At 30.2% G+C, this 25,771-nt stretch overlaps 2 protein-coding genes and 1 long non-coding RNA gene across 5 annotated transcripts; 2 read left to right on the top strand and 1 right to left on the bottom strand.

Moving 5' to 3' along the window:
- Positions 1 to 2,865: 2,865 nt before the first annotated feature.
- LOC116403281 lies at positions 2,866 to 4,231 on the bottom strand. Its single transcript, XR_004215957.1, has 3 exons — positions 3,964 to 4,231; positions 3,733 to 3,857; positions 2,866 to 3,208 (listed from the first exon to the last, which is right to left on the bottom strand). It is a non-coding gene; the product is annotated as an uncharacterized LOC116403281 (long non-coding RNA).
- Positions 4,232 to 12,443: 8,212 nt separating this feature from the next.
- LOC101206642 (putative RING-H2 finger protein ATL21A) lies at positions 12,444 to 15,473 on the top strand. Its single transcript, XM_004149714.3, has 3 exons — positions 12,444 to 13,021; positions 13,124 to 13,289; positions 14,852 to 15,473. The coding sequence occupies exons 1-3, from the start codon at positions 12,500 to 12,502 to the stop codon at positions 15,343 to 15,345; spliced, it is 1,182 nt and encodes a 393-aa protein (XP_004149762.1). The 5' UTR covers positions 12,444 to 12,499; the 3' UTR covers positions 15,346 to 15,473.
- Positions 15,474 to 16,349: 876 nt separating this feature from the next.
- Positions 16,350 to 23,676, top strand: LOC101223070 (mitochondrial inner membrane protein OXA1). Of its 3 annotated transcripts, none has more exons than XM_011654912.2 (11): positions 16,350 to 16,501; positions 16,668 to 16,768; positions 17,478 to 17,958; positions 18,065 to 18,155; positions 19,457 to 19,504; positions 19,727 to 19,785; positions 21,544 to 21,619; positions 21,742 to 21,873; positions 21,977 to 22,084; positions 22,947 to 23,001; positions 23,088 to 23,676. In XM_011654912.2, the coding sequence occupies exons 3-11, from the start codon at positions 17,483 to 17,485 to the stop codon at positions 23,381 to 23,383; spliced, it is 1,341 nt and encodes a 446-aa protein (XP_011653214.1). In that variant the 5' UTR covers positions 16,350 to 16,501; positions 16,668 to 16,768; positions 17,478 to 17,482; the 3' UTR covers positions 23,384 to 23,676. The 3 variants fall into 3 exon arrangements, with proteins under 3 accessions (XP_011653214.1, XP_011653216.1, XP_004149745.1); XM_011654914.2 differs by having other exon boundaries at positions 16,353 to 16,501; positions 16,707 to 16,768; XM_004149697.3 differs by lacking the exon at positions 16,668 to 16,768 and having other exon boundaries at positions 16,355 to 16,501.
- The last annotated feature ends 2,095 nt before the right edge of the window (positions 23,677 to 25,771 follow it).

Genomic DNA, 25,771 nt, shown 5'->3' with positions numbered 1-25,771 from the left:
TTTTTAAAAATAAACCACTATTATTACTAATTGAAGGGTAGAAGTAAATATTTATAAACTTAATTTTAAATTTTAGTCACGGAGACATTAAACTAAACTGTTGAGATCATTATATTAATACTTAGCTCAATAAAAATCAATTTCATTTGACTTTACTAAAATAACAGTAGGTATGTAAAACCACTCAATTAATTACCATGTAAGTGTGGATTGTTTTAGTAAGTAAAAAATTTGGGTTGGTATTAATCTAAATCTTCCACCTCAACTAGCAACTATTGACTTTCAATCCTAAATGGAGGGCATAAATATAGTAAAAGTTTTTCAAATCACGAAACCAACTAAATGAAATAACGTAAATGTTTTATGTAAGTATTTTCCTTGAATCGAGTTTGAGAATATTCAAACAAATCTCTTAGTCATTAAAGTACCTACATTAATTTTTATTAGAAAATTAATAGGATCAAACATTTGACCTCGAGATTTATAGCTCAAATATGTGTCAATATTGAACTATGTATACTTGATGTATCATATTATACGTCAATTGAGTAATCTAACAAATTTATTGGCTTTTCTCTAATAAGTAACTTAAGTAGTGATATATAATGCATGTAAATATTACATTTCTTTAAAGGAAAAAAAAACATATGGTGCCAATAACGTCCCCATGAGCCAGCACATTATTGGCATAAAGAAAGAAGTACCTACCCCTCTTGGTCCACTGAAAGTGATATTTATGTAATTATCGAAGATTATATATTGAAAATTTGTCCCTTTTTATTCTATTATTGTGCAAATATAATTAAAACAAACTCGTACTATGGCCTAAGTGATTTTGGACTCGATTTTAGTTATTTATTTATCTCCGAAACTCTAATAATGAGATAGCCATGACACAATATTGAAGTCATTGTACATTGTTTGATTTTGTGTAGTTTAGCATTAAATATATGATTACAAATAAATTAGGCCACTTTTGAACTAAGAATTACCGATTTAGAAGACAAGTTGTTGGAGTAAAATTGAAATAATGACAATAAAGTGAAAACAAAGGAGCGCAAGAAAACAAACCAATCAATGAGTCGAGAGAAGTTACCCAACCTCGATCTGTCTGAAGTAAGTTTGGTCATTTGGCTTAATTTACGTATCTTCGGTGATTTGTTTTTTATAGGTCATAATCCAAGTTCCCTTGACTAGCTAGTCATAATGGATATTATTCTAATTTCATAATGGATATTATTCTAATTTCTCTCATATATCAAACCCTTAAGTCCATATGTAACTATGAATCATGGTAGAGGAAAATCAAGGTAAGTTATTTAAGTTATTGTCCCTATTTATGTTTGAAATTGTATTAGTGTTTTCTTTCTTATTGGGATTATTTTGCCATCAACAATGATCAATGAGAAGATCAAGTAATTTTTTAATGAAAAATTAGGCAACCTAAGTTGATTTGGATGGATTTTTTTAAAAAGAAAATTAGAATGTGTCTCTTTAGCAAATCAATTGCTCACATTAAATTGTGATGTGTTTTAAAATAAATGGTAATTTTATCGTATGTTTTAATTTCAATAATATTCCTATTTATGAATCTAAACTTTTACATTTATGGTATTGTTTTTCTTCAAGAGATCTTTTTTAGAAAAAGAGTCACTAGTACAAAAGTGGTCTACGACGATAGTTATTTATTGTCGTGAACGGATTTCGCGACTGTTATTTTCAGTCATAGAAGCGGGAGTCATGGAAAGGCCTTCGACGACAGTTTTTGAAAACTGTCGCAATAGGTTATTTTATGACATGAAATAAATGTCGTTAATCAACATTCAACGACATTCAATAACTGTCATAATCTATTTTATGACATTCAATAACTATCATCATTTCTTTATTAACTACAGTTAAATAATTGTCACGAATTCTATTATTGTGACATGTATTAATTGTCATGAATATGTTTTTCGCGACAGTTTTTTTTTTGTAAAAATGTCATTGTTTAGTTACTGACGACATTTTTTTCTAGTCAACGATTGTGCAATCGTGACAGTTTTTCGATAACATTAAATGTCATTGTTTTGCTAGTGACGACATTTTTTTCCAGTCAAATATATTGCAACTCCACCATTACACGAACCATTAGAATGACAATAATGTAGCTGAGAATGACAAATTTGAAATTATACAAGTTTCACACCAATGTACAAAAAAATAGCCAACACTTTAATATATATACACTATAATACGATTTATAATATTTGTACATCTTAATACAAGTTTCAATAATCCACATGTACGAAATACTAGCCCTTAATCAAAAAATATTTTAAATAGCATTAGAATACATCTAACAAGATTTTCTGCAGAAGCATAAACGACCAACCGAGAATGTTCGTCTCTGGAAATGTTCTTTGAAAGAAAACTCATGAAGTTGTCGACTCCAGTTGAACCTACAAAGACAACATGAATATAAGTATCCATAACACATACGTACAGTCAATGAGTAACTAAATCAATGTCTCAACAAAATACAGAACACAAACAAGAACTTCAACACTTGATTCCATGAAATGAAAAGAAGCACGTGAGGACTACATTAGGCAAACGATCATTAAATAATAGTGTGAAGAAGTGTAATCCCAAATGATCAAAAAGTTGGACAATCAATCTAACCTGGTTTGGCGATACATAAAGTGGGTTCTCATACCAACAGTTGATGGAAAATTGAACATGTAAGTTTAAAGGATAACAATCAATTATATGGAAATGTATACAGTGAACTAGAAAAACAATGAAATCATTGACATAAGAAAGAAAAATAGCAAGATCCCCAACTAGGACTCCTAAAAACTATTCCCCAAAATTTGCTTAATCTCAAACTCTTCAAATCAATTAATTTTTTGCCATGCCAAATTCCTTTCCTAATGACGATTGTATGCCTCATATCTTAAGAACGACACTTCTGACATTTATCCATATATACCTTAACGTACTTCACTAAAAACACGCATTGTTCCTCAGGTGGTGTTGCTAACGGAGTGATGGTTATAAATAAAGCATGATCATGGTTAGTATTAAATTCTGTAGCAAGTAGGAAATAAATAAAGCATACCTGGTAATTCCGGAACCAGATATGGTCATCAACAATAGAGAAAACAAATACATGATCATGGTACGGTTTAGAATGTCGATGCTCCTTAGGAGTTCCAAAAATCTGAGAGAAAAACACATTGGTGAGATAAAAGTATGTCATGTAAAACAAGAGTTAATAGCAATCGTTTTAAAAAATGACATTATTTGGAGAAGCAGCAAGGATCTACATACTTTTCACAACATAGTAAATATGCATATGTGAAATCAGAAATTAATAAAGGCAGCATGAAAAGAGAATAATAGTGGTGAGGCACTGGCATTTTAGAATGGGCACAAGTATTCATTAACCTTATTCTTATGCCATGATATTACATGAAAGAAGTGCATTACGAATATCTTTTATTTTTCTTTCCATAAGAAAAAACTGAAAGAAGCTACTTCGACTACAGTCATGCAGACTATTTTATCAATTCAATACGATGTTAGCTTTGGATTGAAGGAGCAAGGAAATGAGCAAAAAATGCGTTTAATGAAGAAAGACAAGGAAATTGACATTTGCCTCATACATTGATCCACGAGTAAGAATGAAAAATCATTTCAACATTCAAAAATTAATTGTTAAAGACAAAACTTTGCCATTGGTACCTGAATAATCATTTCCTTCAGAAGTTTCTAGTGGACATCTTTATCAAAATTTGATGAAAATGTCAAAATTGGACGGGAACCTTTCAGATGGTTCCCTGTAAGCTTCAATTCTTCCATTGTATGCACTGAAAGCAAAAAAAAAATGGACAAGTAAGAAAACTTCATTTAATAAAGAAATCAAATAAAATTTTAGTAACCCAGTAATAAAATTTGAATACAAGTTAAAATTACTGGCATTAACTAAAAACTTCACAGATGGCCCACTAGGGCACTTTGCCATACATAGATAAAGATCTTTATGTTTTCTGCACTGGAATTAGAGAAAAAAATATCAATGAGTGGAAAAATATGATCGCAATGTACAAACATGATGAGAAGGCCATATAGGAAAGTAATATAATGAAAAGCAAAAGGATAGTTAAAACATCCTTATAAGTTATACACCACAAGAATAAAACCAAAATGTTATCATCCTATATCTAATTAAAAATAAAAATTAGAAAACATTGGGAAAAGTTTTCGTCACCATTCATATTTATCGGGAAAAGTAGTTTAAAGAATTTAAATTTATTAAAGATCCGTTTTCGTCACCATTCATATTTATTCTTAATATTTATTATGATTAATTTAAATAAATATAACAAAAAATTTAAATATTTACCATTCATATAACAAAATAAGAAAAAAAAAGTTAGTTGGTTTTGATATTGCAAGGCAAGATGGGTACTTCTCCCTAGTGAATATTTTAGGTGAGAAGCTTTTTCACTATCGCTTAAAGTTAATTATTCGATAATTTAAATTTGAAGTTTTTTTTCATTGCTTAAAATGAATTACACAATTGTGTATCATGATCTAAACCATCTTTTAGAATGTAGTACACGATCCTTTAGAATAAGATTATTTGTGTGCTTGTGACCAATTAATTATGTGTTAATTGAGGTATTTTTTATATTTCACATCGTGGACCAATGAGGTATTTTCACATTATAAATATTTTATCAGTTTGTTATATTTTTTAAAAAGCTTTGTTTATTATTTATAAGAACATGTTTATTATTTAACATCAAAGTGTCTAATGTTAGAATGACAATGAATGAACAAATAACAAGCTTAAAACCTTGTTATATCATACACCCATAACTTTCAAGACCAATCTTAACGTTAATCTCTTAAATTATGATTTTACAATATATTTTAATACATGCACACGTCATTTGAAAAAGAAAATCTTAATTTGTTGGAAGTAGGTCAGATTTTGAGTATAAAAAGTTAAAAACAATAATTAGATCATATTAACATGTTAAATACTCGTCGGTGATCTTAGACAAATAGCATATATGCTGTTGAAAAAATATAGGAAGAGACTTTAAATTAAGAGTTACATTTTGCGTAGTGATATTTGTAATATCCACTAAACAAAACAATTTGTTGGACAATTATTAGAAGAAAGTGTTTTTCTTTTAAACAATAATGTAGAGGTTGATTGGATTCCTTTCCTAATGGTCAATATCCGAGGGCCAACTAAATTTAGGTACGAAAACGACATAGTTTTAAAGCTAAAGTAAAAAATTAGGAGCAACAAGAAAATTGGGGAAAGAGAAAGGGTTAAGAAATAAATATTTGAATGTTGTGTAATGAAAATTAAAATAGTAAAAGTTATTGGTGGAACACATGAAAATGACAAAATTTCTCCTGGAGATCATATTACCCTTACCTAATACACTTTTAGAATGTTTGAAATTTTTCTTAGTTCACACTTTCCACTCAAATCCAATAAGAATTGCTCTAATTTTCTACTTGTATATATTTTAATATCTACCCTATTATCTTCTTCTTTTCTTCGTTCATTTTCAAGACAACTATATGGTCTAACCCTACAAATCTACGAAAATATTTCTCTAATTGTCTCGTTATATTACGTGTCACCGTTTAAGACAATTTTACATTGTATTTTAAAGTCTTTATAGTTGAATTAGATCTCACCAACTTAGAGTTAAAATTATATTTGATTTTTCTTGAAATAAACAATGATATAATGGATAAAGTGCGCAGGGGGGTCTATTAAGGGGGCCACAGGGACACGTGCCCTCTTTACATTATCGGTTTTTATATTTTAATATTAATTTTGAAGTTTTAGATTACAATATATATTAAATTTAGTTTTATTTTGACTAATTTCTGTTTCTGTTGTAGTGGTTGTGCCACTCGTGTACAATCACTTAGTTTTTATTTCAAACATCAATAATTTTCTTTCCTCAAATATTAATAATTTTCTTTCCCCAAATATCAAAATTTGTTGTAAATTTCAATCATTTCAAAAAAGGAAGATAACTTGATTTTCTAAAAGGAACGTAACTTTTTTAAAAGAGGTAAAAAAAACTCATATAAGATAAAACTCAAACTTATTTCCTAGTTTTCATTTGTTATCTAACAAAAATTTTTAAAAAATGAACAAAGTCGTTGATCCAAACTTCCACTCTCTCAACAACATTCCAAGCAAAAGGTATTAATCTTTTTTATTTATTTTTTTTATGATAATTTTAAATTCACATACTTGCATTACAAAATATCATGTGAAAATTGTTGGTATTTCTTTATTGCTACAAATGTAGTGAATGTTATTAGAGCATTAGTGAAATGCCATGATATTTTTTAAAATATTTTTTAATGTGTTTATTATGTAGTACCTGGTGCCCCTATATAAAATTGATGGATATGCCACTAAAAGTGCGTATATTATTTTTGTAAAGATATTAAGAACTAAATCATGGAATAGATGACGTATTTATATTATATAATATGTTGCTAGCATATTTGATGTATACTTGAGATATCAATGTAGAACTGACTGATTTTCAAATAAGAAGAATATGAAATGAGAATTGTCATAGATGACAAAGTGTCGTCTTCGGGAAAGGGATACCGCTACGTTGAAGAGACAATTATCTCACTTGTAAACATATCTTAGCAAAATTAAATATATGACAAACATTTTATGGTAAAATTAAGTATGTTTTTCACATGAATGCGTGAATAGTTTGTTTGTTCGTTTTTTTAATCTAAAATCAAAATTTTTTTAAAAAATTATAGGAAGAATGGAACATTAATTTTAAATATTTTGCATCAACTAAATATCAAAACAACAATTAACCAACGCAATTAATTAAATATTTCAATAATTTGTAGAAAATTGGAAAAGGTCAATTGATCGAAATTTGCATTTAACGAAACAGTTCAAAATCTATAATATTTACATAAAAGAATTTTGGGGTTTGTTAAATAGGAAAATCGTAAAAAATAGAACACAAAATATGAAGAAAAATAAATGTAATAAATTTTGTTTGTAAGTGGTTTTGTGATAGGAGTTTTTGAAAAAAAAATCCTTTAGATATATAAATGAAAACTTTCCTGATGAGTTAAAAGAGGTTCCACAATATTGGGCTGTATTAACCCAACAATCAATTGGGCTTAATCAACTTAGGGCCCGTATCCTGCTTAATGGGCTCTGCCGCGTTTCTTGTTGGGCTTACATTGTACCTAATTAAATATTGAGATAACCCTATTTGTCTTTCATTTTGCGGCCTAATGACTTTCTTTTTTCTCAAATTTGATCGTACATATGTACCCTTTTCATTTAGAGACAAATAGATTTTGAACTGTTTGATTAATATAACTAGATGTCTATTAAGCATGCTTACGGGTCATATAACTAGCCACATGTCAAGTCTTTTATCATCTAACATACCTTTGATGTGTCTATCAAATATTCACTTTTGGTGGTGAAGTAATCCACCACCTACTTGTCACTTTTATTATAAACAAGAGGACTTAAGTGGATTTGTAAAGATACACCAACATCATAGAGAATTCCAAATGACTGGGTGAGAATGAAGAAATTTGAGATTTTGATTTTCCTCGTCACTTTTTTAATTTTCAAATTTCTTGTTTATATATTATATTGTAGTATTTTAATATTACATTTTTTCGATATTTGTGTTCCGGTTCTGCCTTGTTTTTACAACAAATAATGTTAACACAAAAGAGTATAACCTACCATAATAGTTAATTTTATCGGCCTTAGTACATTTCAACTAGGTTTTAAATGCATACTCTAATCACGTATTAAAGTTTCTAGTCACTAAACTTTAAATACAAGTTTTAAAAAATTAATTATCTATTTCAATATTGTTATTTTGAAATTTTCATTCAATATTGACTAAAAATAATATGCAAAAGGTTTTTTAAGAGATAAATAAAACAAATATATAGGTGGGAGGATTTGAACTCCACCTTAAAAAAATAATGTGTAGTACCAATTATTATCGAACAACTCATGTTGACATGTGAAATAACGATTTTGAAAATGAAATGATGAAGGGTCACTGTTAAAATCTCCTCTAATTTTCTTTCTTAGAAGTGTAGTTTTAAATTGTGAGTACATGTTTCATGAAAGCATATGTAAAATTTCATGCCCACACATTGATGTGATTTTCTTTTTTAGGACATATATAAGAAAAATAGCAATCATTTATTGCGAATGTAATTAAGGATAGACAATGAGTCTTTTTACACACCTTCTTATAAATGTTGATTTAGATTATCGATAGTCAACTTAGTCGTTATTAATGGGACCTTAGTAATTATTGATATATGAATATTATGCTTTTTTAAGTTTTATATTTTGTAAATATTTTGATTCGTTTTATCATTTATCATCACTTTTTTTATAGTTTGAATTTTGTAGTTCTTTCTTTAAATAAAAGAATTTTAGAATTTAAATTTAAATTTTACTAATTAGAGCTATCTGTTTAGTTATCATTTACCTAAACTATCATTATTAAAAAAATATATAGAAGTACATAATTTAAATTGTTGGCTAAAGTAATGAATAAATATATACCAACCAACTAAAAAGTTAAAATAAGTTTTAATCTCCATCCTACAAATTTTTTTTAACATCAAATCAAGAATAATTTTAACAATGCTTGTTGTTTAATTAGATTTTTGTTACATATAAAATCAACAAATGGTGCCTTCAAAGCATATTAATGATAGACTGATTTTGAATTTATTTTTTTTAAAAAAGGAATATTGTCGGCGTCACATAATTTTGTTTTAATTTTGATCATTTCAACTCTTCAAAAAAGTCCATTTAGACATTGATTTTCAATTGTCTTTTTTATATATTGGTTTCACATCAATTTAAGCTCACCACAAAAAACCAAAAAAGAAAAAAGTCTATTCAAACTTACTCATTATGCTATACTTGGATCAATTTGGTCTATTATATGACTAACACCTCATGATACTTTTTAAAACTTAGACATGATCTTTGTGTTAGTTATTTGTTTACATAATTGATTAGTATTATTAAAATACGATTGATATTAGGGGTGTCAGTCCAATCCAAATAGTCTCACAATCTATATAATATGGGTTGTACTAGGTTAGTTTAAAATATGAATTAGGTTAGGTTGAAAATTTGATTTTTTGAGATTGGGTTAGGGTTGAAAATTAGGTTTAACACAGACCAACCTAAATTAATATATATAAAAGTAAAGTTATGAGTATTTTGTTAAAACGATTGTATGGAAAGTTATCTGATTGTGTAATAAGTAAATAATCACTTAAAGGGAGAAAACTAAATGATTCCGTAAGAGGATAAACGATTGTTCGATTGGAAATGAAAATAAAAAAATAATACAACCCGACAACCCAATTAGAAAATGAATCTGGGTTATTTGATTGGCAATCGAACTAACCTGAAAATATCGATTGGGTTGAGAACGTCTCTCAACCGACTCCAAATTCATCAATTAAGAAGGAATTTAAAATTTTGTTAGATTGAAATATAATTAATTAATAAAATGTTTGAGATTAAGCATATCATAAAAATAGTGAATCTAGAAAGCTACTTGGAAAAGAGGACAATTCTATTATTGTCTTGGTCAAGCATTAGAATAATAATAAAATAGGTACAAATTTGAGAAAATACCTTAGGGAAATTTAGTATTTTGAATGTTTTTTTTTTTTAATTTGAAAAAAGAAAAATCAAAGTTGAAAGTTAACTTTCTCAAGAGAAAAAAAAAAAATTTTACAAATCAACTAAGAGAGAACAACTCAACGAACAGTACAAGAGAGAAGTTCAGATCAATCATACGAAACCTATATTTTATCGAAGGACGAACTTAAAGATTGTTCTCAAACTATCATGAACAAAACCCAATCAACATTAGAACTGTTTTTTATTCTTCATAAAAGCTAAACGTATACAACACCTACAAAGTCAACGAGTCCATATCAACTTTAATCAAAAGACACAACCAAATAGGAAAATTATCTATACGAACACTAAATTGAGTCAATCCACCAACATGAGTGAACTCTAAGTTGAGTCAATTAAGATTCTAAACAATTAAATTTTATCATTTATTTTTACTCACTCACACCGTAAATTATTTATTCATCTTTCTCATATGATATCAATATCTAAGTAGCTAATACAATTAACTAACCCGCTAAGCTAGTAAAGAATAAATACAAACGACACAAAAATGAATTACCACACGGTAAGTAGTGATCAGTTTTAACATTTAACCCTACCTTAAAGTAAGTAATACAATAGAAACCTAATTGGATTAACTCCAAAAAAAAAAAAAACTTGGCAAGTTAACATTTACTTAATTTTAATAATGATATTAAGTCAACATAATATTAATTAATCACAATTTTCCTATTCTACTATATGTATGAATAGATTTTACACACTCGATAACATAGATAACATATTAATAGAGTTATATTTATATATATCTTAATCAGTCAAGTAATTGTTAAGGCTGACATATTTATTAACAAACTTCTAAATTAATAATTTTTTTTTATTAAGACAACCTCTTAATCTTTATACAATTGATTATATGTTGGCGTTTGAAATGGGAGGTTAGAAAATAATAATCAAATCTAATTTATTTAAATTTGTGTGTATAGTTAGAATTGATGTTATGATTGTTACTACACCACATTTTCAACGCGGCCTTGACATTGACTTCAAAACTTTGCTACAAAATTTTGATTTTATTTTCTTCTTAGTTTTCTTTATTTGTGTATATAATAAATTCATTTGAATGTCAAACTAAGAAATAGTTATGGGAGTGAGACATTTAATTAAACATCTAATTAACATGGTTTATATATTGAATTATTCTTTAATTACAAATTTTAAACTATAATTCAAACAAAAAAAATTATCCATTTTTCTAAAAATCATTGCAAACGTGAAAAATAAATTAATTTGCATGGCAATTAGAGAAAGACTAAACTTTTGTAAATAAATCACTTCAAACTTTTGTTAAAATCTTGTTTTGTTTTATATTTGATGCATAAATTTGCAATTGTATAAAATTATAACATGTATTTGAGTTCAACAAATAATAACATTAAAATTTAACATACCATCTCTTAGTCAAGTATTTGATTTTAGTATTTTAGTTGAACTACAAAACTAGTTTAAGTAATTTTTCAAACAAAGTTGGCAAAAGATCATACACCAAACTGATGTAGAATTGTATCATTTAATGCATTCTTTCTTCTTCTTATCATTTTCAGATGAAATGAGACTTTGATTATTATGTTGATTTGACCCATAAACTTGAAAGTCAACATACAAACCAAACATACATTTTGTTGATTAATACATTCAACTAAACTTGCTCTAAATTTAAAAAAATATCAATTTCTACTTCTAAATTTTTATCGATTAAAATTTTGAATTAATATTATTTCGTACTCTTGTCGGTTTAGACAAGATTTTTATATTTTGCTTAAAAACTATTGTGTGAGATTCATAACCGTTACCATTAAACTTTTATAGTCTTTGAAATTTATTAATTCATCAATTTAACTTCTCCACACGTAAGATTAACAAACCAGATTATTATAATTGATGTAGTCAACTTTTAAAGAAATACTCTAACCGAGAGACCAAAATGATTGATAAAATTAGAAATCTTATACGGTATTACTTTCTATAAAACATAAATGAGTTGATAATTGTACGAAAATTTATGATTAAATTAAACCTCAAAATTTAGAGCATAAAGCTGATATGTTTTTTCGGAAAATAGTAGGTTGAGTTAGAAGACTAATATATATTTTTTCTTTTAATCAATTATTGAACTTTAAAAGGTATTAAATTATACCACTTTAAACTTATGTTTTAAAAGAGGTTGAACTTTAATCTGACTTTAAAGGGTTTAAACAAAAGTTTAAACTTTTGATTTTGTATTAAATGTAAAATTAAAATTTTTATTGGAAGTTGAATCACACCTTAAAGGGGAAAAGAAAAAATCAAAAGTGGAATTGGTGAAGAAATTGAATAAAAATTGGAAAGTGTATGTGTATATGTATATATGTGTGTTCCTCTACCAAAGACTAAAAAGAAATATTATCCCTAAAAAAACAGATTCCATTGATGTGAAGAAAAATAAAATTCAATCAGACTATTGTATTTTCTATTAATTTTTAATTTAGTAAGAATAAACAAATGGGATTAATATTATTTTAGAACACAGCTTATAATATGGAACACTTATAATATAGAAATTAATGTTAACTACAATATAAGCCAAATCAAAAGTTAGACTAAGTCATCTCCAAATTACAAATATACCCCTTTTTAATTATAATTTAATATATTCATTTATTTACTTTAAACTTTGAAATTCATCGGCTCTTCCTCTTCTTCCATCCCATCGGAGCTCTGAAAATGGCCCTCTCCCAATTCTCCGTCGCAGTCATCCTTCTTATCTTCTTTAACGGAGCTGAATCGCAGTTTCTTTGTAAAACCTCCTCCTGCAGTGGACGTTTGACGCCGGAAGTTCGATTCCCGTTCCGACTGAAGAATTCGCAGGATTCTCGGTGTGGATACCAGCCAGATTTCGACTTGTTTTGCAACAAACGAAACCAAACGATTCTGAGTCTCCCGAACGCGGGAGACGTCAAGGTGGAGATTGTCGATTACAAATTTCAGAGGTTATGGATCAACGATCCGGATCAATGCTTTCCGAAACGGATACTAATGGATTCTTTCAGCCTAGAGGACTCTCCGTTCATTTATAATTATCGACTGGATAAATTCACTGTTCTCAATTGTTCCTATTACGTTGAAACACTCCCGTTCGATCGCGTACGGAGGATCAAATGTATGAGCGGCGCAAACTACAGTGTAATCAATGTTCCGGACAGAGACCTAAAGGCAGTTACGAATCTTCTACCGACGCCATGTAAAGTAAGAAATGGAAAAACGTCGTGGTGTTTGATTTTTGTTTGTTTGTTTGTTTGAATTTGGCAATTTATGATTGTGATGGGTGATTGATAATTTTAAAATTAGGTGATTACGACGAAGAAGCTTCCGTTGACGGGAATGGAGCTTGAAGAAGGAATGGTGGTGAGGTGGAGTGAGCCGGAATGTGGAAATTGCGAGTTACGCGGTGGAGATTGTGGATTCAGAAGCAATTCGAGTGATGAAGTTGTGTGTTTCAATCTTCCGAAGAGCGGTATGTGAATTTGATTGTTCTGTTATTTCTGTATCTGTATCTGTATCTCTTGAGAAATTTGATTTCGGCGAGGCGAGAGAGATAGGAGGAGGAAGTGTTAGGGTTTTGTTTGATTTAACCGGTGATCGGAGGAGGCTGTGGCGGAGACGGTGGGTTAGTGAATCGGAAATTGGAGAGTTAATAGTGGAAGAAGTCAACTAAAAAGAGTGGGAAAAGCTGGAAGTTATTATTTCTTAAGACCAAGAAAAGTTGTGTTCGACTGCCCACCTCCACTAATTTTGACATTTTTAGATCATATTTTAAACACAATAGTTACAATAATTCATCATTTAATATTAAAATTCACTCTCAAACTTATATAAGTAAAAATTCGACCTCTAAATAATCAGATAATTCCTCTAACTTAATTTCTATGCTCCAAGCTTGAAAGAAATAGTTGTAAAAGTGCAACTACCACTATATTTTTAGGTGATTTTTTTTTACGGTTTAGAAAACTTTTGCAAAATGTCAAGTTTAGCTGTAGTTGCAAGTTTATAAAATATTTGACATTTTTGTTAATAATTTTTTTTTAAATCGATAAAATGATGATAACTATCATTGATGACAACTATAAGTGATGGTTGTTTCAATTTTGAGAAAACGTGAAGTAATATTTGAAATAGTAGTTATGCATAAGTTTTTAGTCTTTACCAATTTTTGGATCGTGTATGCAATATATATGTTTTTCGAGTTGGGTTGGATCGACAAAAAAAAAAGAAAAAAACTTTATTCAATTCAAGATCCAACCCAACCCGGTTAAAATAAAGAATTTTCAATCCAATTTAATTTTGGAAAAAACAAATCCAACCTACAACCTAATACTTGCCGTCTGCTTTGAATAGTTTGAGTTGTTCATACAGTTGGGATTTTTGTGATTTGAGAATGAGATGTATGAAATACTCTTAACCATAATCCATGGACATGAAAAGTAAACTCAACCTTCCATTTAATTGGGGATTAAATTGGAAAACAACATCTACCAAAACACCTATTCAATTGTTTTTTATTTTTATATATATTTTCAAGTATAAGAAAATATACTTTATAATTTTCTTTCTGCCATTACTAATCATTTTTAATTTTAAATGAATAACGAATATTAAAGATAATATAACATGATAACGTTGAACAAATGAATTTTAAATTACAACAAATAGAAAATTGAAGAATAAGCAATAATATAAAATGAGAAATATTTGAAACAACGAGGCATCAGGAGGAGGTGATCGAGCATGAATAAGAAAGAGAAGGGAAGGGAAGGGAGAACTAAACTGTCATTAAAGGAAGCCTAAGTGTTATGTTTAAAGATAAGATCTATAGTCTATAAATCAAACCTAAATATAAGAAGTCAAACATCAAAAGTGTATCTTTTTTTTTTTCTTATATATATGAGAAAAAAAATTCTAATCTTTCCATTGACTAAATTAAATAAACAATAAATAAATAAAACACAATAATGATTATTAAATAAATATGTTTGACCAATGATTGAATGACAACACAATAACTTATGAATTTTCCAGGTATACCACGAGGTGCAAAATACGGCTTGATCATCGGCGTTGGAATCCCGGGCCTTCTCTTTCTAATCGGGCTGGTGTTTTACATCTGCGGCAAGTGCAAGGCCTTTGCTCGGCCCAATCGTCCAACTTCAAACCTTTCCCTTTCATTGGGCCATGAGCCCACTTCTACCAAAGCAGGCCTCGATGGCCCAACAATCGAATCATTCCCGAAAACAACATTGGGCCAGAGTCGACGACTTCCAAAGTCCAACGACACCACATGCGCCATTTGCTTGTCAGAGTACCAATCAAAGGAGACAATTAGAACTATACCAGATTGTGGTCACTTCTTTCATGCTAACTGTGTTGATGAGTGGCTTAAATTGAATGCCACGTGTCCAGTGTGTCGAACCTCGCCCGACGATTCTTCCGCCACCTCCACGCCTTCTCAATCAACGTCCGTGTCTGTGTCGTTGCCAACGTCACCCCGATCGTTGTCGCGTAATGATGACTAGGGAAGTTTGTCTAAGTAGGGTTGTCTACAAGGTTTGCAGTTTGTGTATATATGGGATTCGATGTTTGTTTATGGTTTCAGTATTAGGATAATTTTGATTTTTGAGTATTTGACAAGATTTAGCTTTTATTTCGTGCCTTTTTTATTTAAAAACTAATGACAATAAAAAAAAATGTAGGATAAAAAGCAGCTTTTTTTAATAAAATAAATAAATAAACAACTCAGTTTTTCTTAATTTTTGTTCAAAAATGGGATGGAATGAGAAGAAGGCTGTTTTATTAAAAACACCCATTATAAATTTTGGTTGTGGAAAGTTCTGCAGTAGTGTGGACCCCTTCAATTTGGGATAAAAAATATACTTTAGTTTTCATCGTTATTAAAAATAATTTAGTTGAATGCTTGTGATATCGATAGTAATCACCAACATGAATATAACTCTAGCTTTTAGCATAGGATTTATTACGGTTGAATTCTTTCATTCATACTTGTGTTATAAAAAACAATAAATAATAATTCCTAAACAATTCAAAACAACATAAAAAACAATCTAAACTTGATTCAATAACAGATAAAACATCAAAACAATCATCCATGAGTCTATCTTCATCCTACAACATGTTAAAATATTAATATAATTAAATTAATCATAAGTACATCACACATCCATGTATATATTTATTTAATTTTACACGTAATTCTTTTGTTGTGTTTGCTATCACACATTAAAATGCCAGATGAATATATATAAAATAACGTTTGACATTTACTTGAATTCTTAAAGACAGATATACGAAGATAATATATTTATAAGTGAAGTCTTGTATATAGAAGAGAAAATGTATGGTATACGAGTAACCATAATTATCTCTAATACTATCAAATTCTTTGAAACTAACTAAGGTTTTAAGCATTCCATTACTAAATCAATCAAACAAATTCTAAAGTGTACTGAAATGTGGAAACTATGAAAAAATAACATTAATGTTATGAAAAAACCATTAATTTTGGAAGGGCAAAAGGGAACTTTTAATAAAATAACTTTCACCTTCTAAACCCAAAAACCCTCACTGGTATCTCTTCGTACGCGCCACGCTTCGGTACCGGCCTCCTCCCTTCTCTGCTTAAGTCTTTGCGATCGCCAGCGAGCGCACCCTCAGGTGATTTACTTTTGTTCATTTCTTTCCCTCCATTATCAGTTCCTTATCTTGTTAATCACCCTATAACTTTAGTACTGTTCGTTCTCGGATGTGTGTTTTGTGCAGATTTACCTAATTCGAATCGCTAAACACGTTGTTTTTTCTTTCATTGTTTACCTTTCTCTAGCTAAAGCAACACCCATACTAAACTATCTACCACTTGCAGCTGAAAAGCAAGCTAGCAATCTGAGAAAAATTAATCAATTGCATGACTGCACCCTAGGCAAGGTAATTTCAATTTACTTCGTAGAGAAGATTGTCTTAAGATTCAATTTGGAGGTAATAAAATGTCAGGTGCGCGCATACATTGATCTCCTTCCCGATTGCAACACTCGAATTTTCTTTAATGCAGTTTTGGGAATTCGAGATGTTGATTTGTGATTTTTATTTATAGATTTGATTAACGCTTGGATACGCTTGAGAAATGTTATCGGAACGATAAAGAAGACTATCAAATTATTCTTATCTTTTTGGAGGGAGGGGATAGGGGCTGCAATAAACATGTAGTATTGGGAAGGAGAGTTTGTTCAATTAGCTGGAAGTACGGGAAACAGGAGGAAGTTTGCTCTATGAGTGGACAGTCGAGGTCGACAGATGTTATTTTAGTGAAAAAGGAGTTTTTTTTTTTCTATGAAAAAAAAAACAAATTCTTTAAGCATTCCGTTCTGTGCTTCCATTAATTTGAAACAAATATGGAGCTTACCTTTTCAGCTGAATATCTTAAGAAGAATGTAATATAGAAAACAGTTAATTAAGCAAACAGGGTTAAGTATGGGGTTTACTATTTAGTTTGTGCTTATCATGTTAGAATCTCTTGGCTGTCTTTTAATATGGTATGGCTTTATAATAAATTTTCTTGCTTTCTAACTTCATTTTTACCTGGTTAATTCTGCAATAAATTTTTTAATATGATTACTCGTTGCTTGTTGGTACACAGTATCAATGGCTTACCGGCGCAGCCTTTGCACAAGAGCAAATCTTATAGCTCGACAATATCATCCATCGATTGGTGTCTTTGGTCAAACCGATGACCGTAAAAAACAACATTTGGATGAAGATTCAATTTCCCATGACAGAATCAATAGTTTCTTGCAGAGGAGATCATTTGGAACCAGCTTTAATAAGTCGTACAGGTCTAATTTTTTTGATCTTGGTAGAAAATATCCAAACACTTTCGTCTCCCCAAGCGCTGGTTCCTTTTTCTGTCGCTACATGTCAAGTACCATTGGCGAAGGGTCTGAAAACATTGAGTTCATGAGTAATGTTGCAGAAGTTCTCACAGATACAACAGTTCAATCAGCTGCATCTCAGGCTGCCGCTGCTAATGAAGTAGTTCTTGCTGCTGCTGATTCTTTTCTTCCTGTCAAGGGTGTGCAGTATTTTATAGATGCTATTCATTCTTATACTGGATTAAATTGGTGAGGATTCCTATTTTTTTCACACTTGGATACGTTATTGTATGTTGTGCCATGGACTTCTTATAGCTAACTGTTCACTGATGATCTAACTTTTTGAATCCACCAGGTGGGCTTGCATTGTATTAACAACCCTATTGATTCGTGGTGCAACATTCCCTCTTTTGATTAATCAACTCAAATCTACTGCCAAGCTTACTGTATGTCAGTTTTTATGCACTTTATTTTCACGTTACTCCAACTCCTACTTCTAGATGCAAATTCTTCCCCTCGTTCACTTGCTCATAATCTGTTGTTCTTTTGGGTTTTTGTAATTTGAGCTTTCCACCCAGTGTCTTGGTCCTGAAACCTTAGAACGAGTTTTAATTCAACTCGTTGTCCTCATTCTCATTGAAGGAGCAGTTTTTTAATAAATAGTTGATTTGATACTAACTTGACTCAATATCTAGTTGTTTTAGGTAGTATTTTCCGTGAGATTTTATTTCTCACTCTAAGACATATGCATCCTTTAAACACCAAATGGTATCTTGGCGGTAACTTGGTTAGGGCTGTTAGGATGCTATGAGATAGCTTCTAAGGTCTTGGATTGTAGCCTCCGGTTGGAAACTTAATTATTTGAAATCCTTGTTGTCCTTGTCTTTTGGAAGTCTTTGAGTGAGCAAGGCCTCTCGAAGGTTAAGGGGTGTGCCATGATTATGAGCAAAATTGTTAGGAGTGAAGTCTCTGATATCCTAATTATGAGCAAAATTGTTAGGAGTGAAGTCTATGAGATACTTCCTTTTTGACAATCTTGTATCTTTCCTCTTTTATGATCTTATATGCTGCCACTTACGTCTGGAGATTTGGTTTGTTACAGCCAGAGAGGAGTTAAGTTGGCTGGGAATTGGAATGCCGATCTTATACTATTTGTTCATTTGTCATTGAATTGGCATGATGGATGTAATATTTCTATTTCTTTTACTGCCTCATTTGCATTTGATGCTATCAACGATCTGATGGAAGGGGGAAACATGCATGTCGATACATTCTGATAATGTAGTCCCACATTCATTTTGTAGCTGCATAGGAATTTTTTTTTGCTGGTGATTAAATCCAATAGGCCTTATTCATGCACATCCTAATTTTTTTGGGTGATGCCATTTGCTCATGCCACCGAATCAATGGAGAGTTTCTTGAAACTTTTATGGTTTACCCTCTTTTTATGGCATGAGCTGCCACCATCTGTGATATAATTAGTTTTGTGACATTGTGGTTAACTCTTTTTAACCTTGAACTTTGTAGCTCACAGAACTTTACTCTGGCTTTTGTTGCACCTATCTCCATGCGAATATAAAACATAAAGCTGTCCAGGGCACCATTGACTATTTTTCTGCATCTTTATCATGTTATCAGTTTTAATGTGATAGTATCTGATAATATTTTTCTGCTGTGAAATATCTGCAACCTAATTGGTTATTGTGGCTTTAATTAAAGATTGAATCTAGTCTCATTTGCTGTGTAGTTGTTGAGGCCTCACTTGGAGGAGGTGAAGAAGGAGATGCAAGAAAAGGTATTTTGTCTGTCCAGTTCTTGTATTTAAAGCCGATCAATATCATCTATTGGTTCATTTACCCTTTTTAAAAAAACCATCTATTGGTTCATTTATAATATAAAACAATTTGTTTGATGTAAAGGCAATTGTATTTCGTGCACCACTTTAGTCACTCTTTGAAGAACTGTAATAATTTTTTTTAGTTAAACCCTCTTTATTTCTTTTTTTTTTTCCTCTCAGGGTATGGATCCAGGGGCGGTTGCTGAGGGTCAACGAAAAATGAAAAATCTTTTTAATGAGTAAGTTCTTTTTTCAAAACTTGAGATAGACTAAATTGCAATACCCTTTTGTGTGGCTTATGTGAGGAGCAGTAAGGAAAGCAGTGACTTTGCTTTTTTGTGTCTGTGCCTATTCGTGCTGTGTGAGTGCCCGCATGTCTATGTTTTTGTCCACATGCATGCACACGTTTGTGTGTGAGAAATTGGGGAGAAATGTAAGTCTGTAGTATTCAAGAGATTCTCTATGTAAAAAGTTAGGGATAGTTGCAAATTTAGCAATTAAATTCAAATTAATTAAATATATAGCACAATTTTAAAAAATTTGCAAATATAGCAAAATTTGTCAAATTCTATCGATGATATAAGTCTATCACTGACAGACCATGTTGCAAATATTGATTTATCACTGATATACCATATGAAGTCTATCAGCAGCGATACAAGTCTATCAAGTCTATCAGTGATAGTTTTGCTATATTTGCAATTTTTTTAAAATGTTGCTATATCCTTAATTATTATTGCTAAAATAGTCATCAATTGCAATTTCTCAAAAAGTTATCTATATGATGAAGAAACAGTGATCATGTACGGTAGGATTGAGAGCCCATAAACCATGGTCTCTATCCCCTCATCCCTGGCTCAGCTTGGCTCTAAAATTTGTAGTCCTAAGCTTGACCCAAGCCCAAAGACTCAAGACATTGTTTGGGCTTGGATTAGGCTGGCTCAAGCTTCATAGTCAATCCCACGGGTCTAGCCCTTGGGCTTGGCACGTTGATCAATTTTGGCGCTGAATTTGGGTCTGGATTGGGTTGGCCCATTGAATATTAATAATTGAAAGAAAGTGTTTTTTAGATTTTTTAACTAAATGTTATTAAAATTTATTTTCGTTTTTATTATTTTTTATGGATAAAATCATTAATATTAGCATATTTTATGGGCTGTTTTCAAATATAACAACATGAATAGGAATGTTTTCAAATTTTCAACAAATTTTCCATTTGAAATAATTTTCCATGTTTTATTCGGTGTTTACTTATCTTAAAAAGTTTTATTAGTTTTAACACTTTTTTTTTTTATGTTAACTAAAAACTATGATGTATCTTAATATATTTATATAAAAAATGAATTTATCCTTTTAATGTATAAAAATATAATAAACAAATAACTATGCCTAGGCATCATCCATATTTGGATTGATGAGGAACAATTGTTTTTTCTTTCCTATCCCTATTTTAGCCTTCATGGTTTATTTTAGATGGAACAGTTGTTCTATGGTGAGGAGATATTATCAGCACCCTCAAAAATCAAAATTGCTGATTATCGTGATCTTGATATTGTAATTGTTGTGAACTTCGTCTTTTGGTTATCAAAATGCTTGTATCCTTACATAAAAATATATTGCCTCGTAATACTGTGTGCTATCTTGTGTGCTAAATGTATATCATCTCAAACTTGTCAGAATGTCATTTTGTCCTTATAATACATTCGATAGACTAGCATTCTTGTTTTTTAGAATAAAGCTGGAAGTTTTATAACTGCGAAATCATTATTTTTTTTAATAATTAAAAATTGTAAATGAACAGAACTATTTTTATTTGTGGTGGCCACGGGGTTTATTAACGTAATAGTATTTGATAAAATGTGATTGCAAAAGATCTTTTTCATCGAGCAACCTTTCTTTGGTAAATCAGTGTGCTTTTGATATTTTCTTTCACCTCTCTGGACGTTTTGATGTTTTTTTCTTGGTTGTCTTCGGTTTCATGAGTTTTGACCTTGCAGGTTTGGTGTGAGCCCATTCACTCCGTTGAAGGGACTTTTTATTCAGGGTCCTGTCTTCATCAGTTTTTTCCTCGCGGTAATGACTTTTTCTTTTTAATTTATTTTTACCTTATAAATGACTAATGATAAAACATTTAGGTATAGTGACGTATGCTGTTTATTACTTTCACTTTTCTCAATTATTATTTTCTTTGGCAGGTTTCAAACATGGCAGAGAAAATGCCTTCATTTAAAAATGGTGGAGCATACTGGTTTGTTGATCTCACGACTCCAGATACAATGTACATTTTCCCAGTTTTAACCGCGGTGACATTCTGGGTCACAGTGGAGGTAGACATTCGTAATTTTATTTTTTTTGTCTTTATTATTATATATTATTATTATTATCATTACACAACTAATCGTAGACATTCTGAGTGCTTTATTTTCTCAGTACAACATGCAAGAAGGCATGGAAGGCAACCCTATAGCTGGCACAATGAAAAATGTGATGAGGGGTCTTGCTATTGCTACGGTTCCCTTGACCATGCATTTTCCGAAGGTATTTTGCTACTTTATTTTTTGTTGCAGTAAAATTGTTGCTTGTTTTGCTTCTGTGTTGAATGCAATTTCTGGATATCAAAGCAGTCCTGACCTCATGTTGGCTCTCAACTTCGTTACTACTTAATAATGTCTGCAGTTTTATTTAGTATTCATATTAAATATTAACATAATGGCAATATCTGAAGCGAGGTTGATGGGTAGTTGCAGTTATCCGTTCTCTGCTTGCCATTTTAAAGTTTTTTTCTTCAATTTTTTGATATCTGAAGTTATTTACTGTAGCTTTACGATTTCTATGAAGCAGGAGGTTGATGGTGTAAATAGCATTTACTCAATTATTGTTTATTTGCTAGATGTTTGTTGCATGTATCTGGTTGGACTAGGAGTCTTGTATTACAAGGTGGAAATAAAATCAGCAAGGGGGAGATTGAGGCAGTAGGTTAGGTTATCATAGAAGTCAGTAGCCATTTTAGTTGATAGGTTATAATAGGCTGGATAGGAAAAATAATAAACACACTATAACAGAATGGGAGAGAGGGTTGATAGGAAATAATATATATGGTAACAAAGATAGATTTTAACTAGTGTTACTATAGTTAGTTATGGGTTATAAAATAGTTGGAAGCACTATCACTAACTATTATAATTGAAAGCATAAATACTGAGTGGGCTAACTGAAATGAAGTTTGGACCCTAAGTAATTTGCACAGAGTCATCTAAGTTCTGCGTCATAAACATTCTTACAAGATCCAAAAGCTTTCATAACATCTTGAAATTGAATTCTGGCATTTCACAAGGCACAGCTTCCCTAATGTGCCTCACTCAACTTTACTCAGGTCACTTACTTTTGGTATTATATGCAGGCAATATTCTGTTACTGGGTTACATCTAATTTGTTCTCACTCGCATACGGGGCTGGTGAGTCCTCCAATTGCCTAATCCTAATCCTAATCCCTAATCTTTTACCGTTTTTCTTTTATTAATAGACGTTTGATAATTTTCAGCTCTCAAAGTTCCTGGGGTTAAGAAGGCCTTGGGTGTCCCTGAAATACCAGAAGCCAATAGAAACAACCCCACACCACCACCTGCCTTTTCGTTTTTTAACGCTATGAAACAAGCAACAACAGCATCCAATGAAGCCACCACCACGAACACATTAACCGCTCAACCATCACAACCATCACAACCATCACAGTCCCAAGACCGAAAAAATTCATCATCGTCATTGATAAGCCAGAGGCTTAGAATCTTGGAGAAAGAAGTGAAGGGAAGGAAAAAGATGAAGAACAAGAAAAAGTGAGACGCGTATTGAGGACATCACTTACATTATTTTATTTAGACTTTTTCTGCCTGGAAGACTGTAGTATTATATGATTTATTATAACCCAGTTAAGTTTAGTCATAATTTTGCTCCAATTGGTAATTTTGATACTCCAAAGAGAAAGAGAGAGAGAGCCCAGCCAAAAGAAAAATAAAAATTTCGCTTGTAGTGTTTCTACAAGTTCCATTTGGATCTGAATATTTGGATTCTTCAAAAGAAGAAAATTTTGTAAAATAGAGTTGAGATCTGTAGTATTGATATTTATTTATTTATTTATTATTGTCATGATTTAATTGCTTTATTATAATTATAATAATAATTATTATTGTTTTCTCTTGGAATATGTATCTGAATTTGAATGGGTTGTATGTTGATGTATGCGACAATACATACACCTACACCATACTCATTTAGTTTTTATTTTCGTTCTAAACCTATTTTGTCAAAAACTGTTTTCAAACGGCTTTTCCCTTTCCTCGTTTAATCTTTATTGAATTATGAAAAAATTTAAATGGCAAATGAGTATAAATATGTAAAATTTTGCTGTAAATAGCTTTTTTTCCCTAAAAAAAACATTAACATTCCTACGTTATTATAAGTAAATAGTAATATATTAATGTTTCAAAACTTGTAAGCAATTTTGGAAATGTTTCATAGAAAAGTAATCAAGAACCCCACATTTTTAGAGCAATGTCCTTTTGTCTTGTATTGTTTTAACTAGAGAGAGTCAATCAATCTCTCTCCTAATTAATAATATAGAAAAGTCTCCTTCCGTTGAAAGGAGTACATTGCAAAAGTCTTCTTATAACATATTGAAAAATCCAAACTTCAATTTCTTTTTGTTAGAAATATATGAATGTTTTGAGATAAAATTTCATGTAGTGGGTAAAACTCACATGTATATTTGTTTAAAAAAGGAGAGGTGGGATAATGAATAATCTGTAGGAGATACACGAATTTGAAGATAAAATCGTACACTGTTGTAATAAATAGGTGGGTGTTTAAAAAGTGATTTCCAAATACATTTTCCTAATATAAATTGTAAAGTGAAGAAGTTGGTTAGGCTTAAATCATAAACTCTAGAATTGAAGTTTCATACAAGTTGAATGAACCCACAAAGCTTAACCACAACCATTTGAAGAAGCTTACCAACCACCCAACTAACAACAAATGACCCAATTCAATGGGAGTTGTAATAATTGTTTGTAGGATCATTAATTCCCACTTCAATATTCTAACATTTCTCTTAATTATTTTATTCATTTTTGTTTCTTTTTAATCATATCCCATTTTAATTGCATTTGCATTCATCCACAAGTTTCTATTAATAAGAAGTGCAACCCAAAGTCAATCTTTTATTTTGATTTTTTTTCTTAAATATAGATTCATCTTATTTTTGTCGGTATTAAATCTTCTGAAATAATTTTCTCAATGAATAAACTTGGGAATTATTTGTTTCAAAAGAAGAGAAGAATAATTGTTATATGAAAATGTAAATTGGACGTTCAAAACAGTCTCTTTTATTTCTTTCCGTACCATAAATGCGAAGTTGAAGTTCCAATTTGGAAGCAAACCACCAGAAATTTCGCCACAATTATAGACTTTTTAATTTTATCAAATTAGTTCCCTTACATTATAAATTTAGTCGGTCCTTAAAATTGACTTTTATTATTTTTTAAAATTCATTCATTTACGGAAAAATATTTACCAATAATTTTGAAAATAGAAAAAGCTCCATAAAAAAATATAAAAAATGTCTTGAGGTTAATATATTTGGTAATTAGTTCAAATTTAGCTATTCAATTATTTAAATTTGATTTTTTTTTATAGCTATTTTTACCTATTTAAATTTGAAAGATTATTGCTACCTGTTTAGATTTGAATTTTTGGTAGACAATTAAATTTGTTCGAGAGCAAAATCGTAACTTTTTTTATTTAAATTAAAATTTAACACAGTTATTTAAATTTTGAATAGTTAAATTTAAACAATTTTTTTTCAAAAATTTTTGGTATATTTTTTTCACCATCTTGCTATTATTAGACAAAAAAAAAAAAAAGAAATTAGAGAACTAAACATGATTTAAAATGGACATTTTAGGTATGGATTAAAATATAAGGTTAGTGACTAAATGATTAAAGAACACTTATTAGTCAGAATGCTAAAAATACATATTATTAAAGCTCTCCAATTCCCAACTAACCCATTAGGACCATCAACTTTCCCAACCATTTTGCCCAACCTTTAGGACTCTTCCTTAATTCAATTATTCAATTTAGGCTTCCAAATTTTAATTTTCTTCCTATCCATTTACACCTACTTGTGATGTTGCATCATTTTTAGTCACATCTCACACCCACTTTTTTCTA

Source organism: Cucumis sativus, chromosome 4 (assembly GCF_000004075.3).
Source record: "Cucumis sativus cultivar 9930 chromosome 4, Cucumber_9930_V3, whole genome shotgun sequence".
In the NCBI taxonomy this organism is placed as follows: domain Eukaryota; kingdom Viridiplantae; phylum Streptophyta; class Magnoliopsida; order Cucurbitales; family Cucurbitaceae; genus Cucumis; species Cucumis sativus.
This window is presented reverse-complemented; position numbering and strand designations above follow the sequence as displayed.

Excerpts from the sequence above, each read along its gene's own strand:
- LOC101206642 (XM_004149714.3), top strand. The coding sequence starts at position 12,500 with ATGGCCCTCTCCCAATTCTCCGTCGCAGTCATCCTTCTTATCTTCTTT. Across the intron at positions 13,022-13,123 it reads TTCTACCGACGCCATGTAAA|GTGATTACGACGAAGAAGCT; the intron begins GTAAGAAATGGA and ends TTTTAAAATTAG. Across the intron at positions 13,290-14,851 it reads TTTCAATCTTCCGAAGAGCG|GTATACCACGAGGTGCAAAA; the intron begins GTATGTGAATTT and ends TGAATTTTCCAG.
- LOC101223070 (XM_011654912.2), top strand. The coding sequence starts at position 17,483 with ATGGCTTACCGGCGCAGCCTTTGCACAAGAGCAAATCTTATAGCTCGA. Across the intron at positions 18,156-19,456 it reads AATCTACTGCCAAGCTTACT|TTGTTGAGGCCTCACTTGGA; the intron begins GTATGTCAGTTT and ends TTTGCTGTGTAG. Across the intron at positions 21,620-21,741 it reads TCATCAGTTTTTTCCTCGCG|GTTTCAAACATGGCAGAGAA; the intron begins GTAATGACTTTT and ends TTTCTTTGGCAG.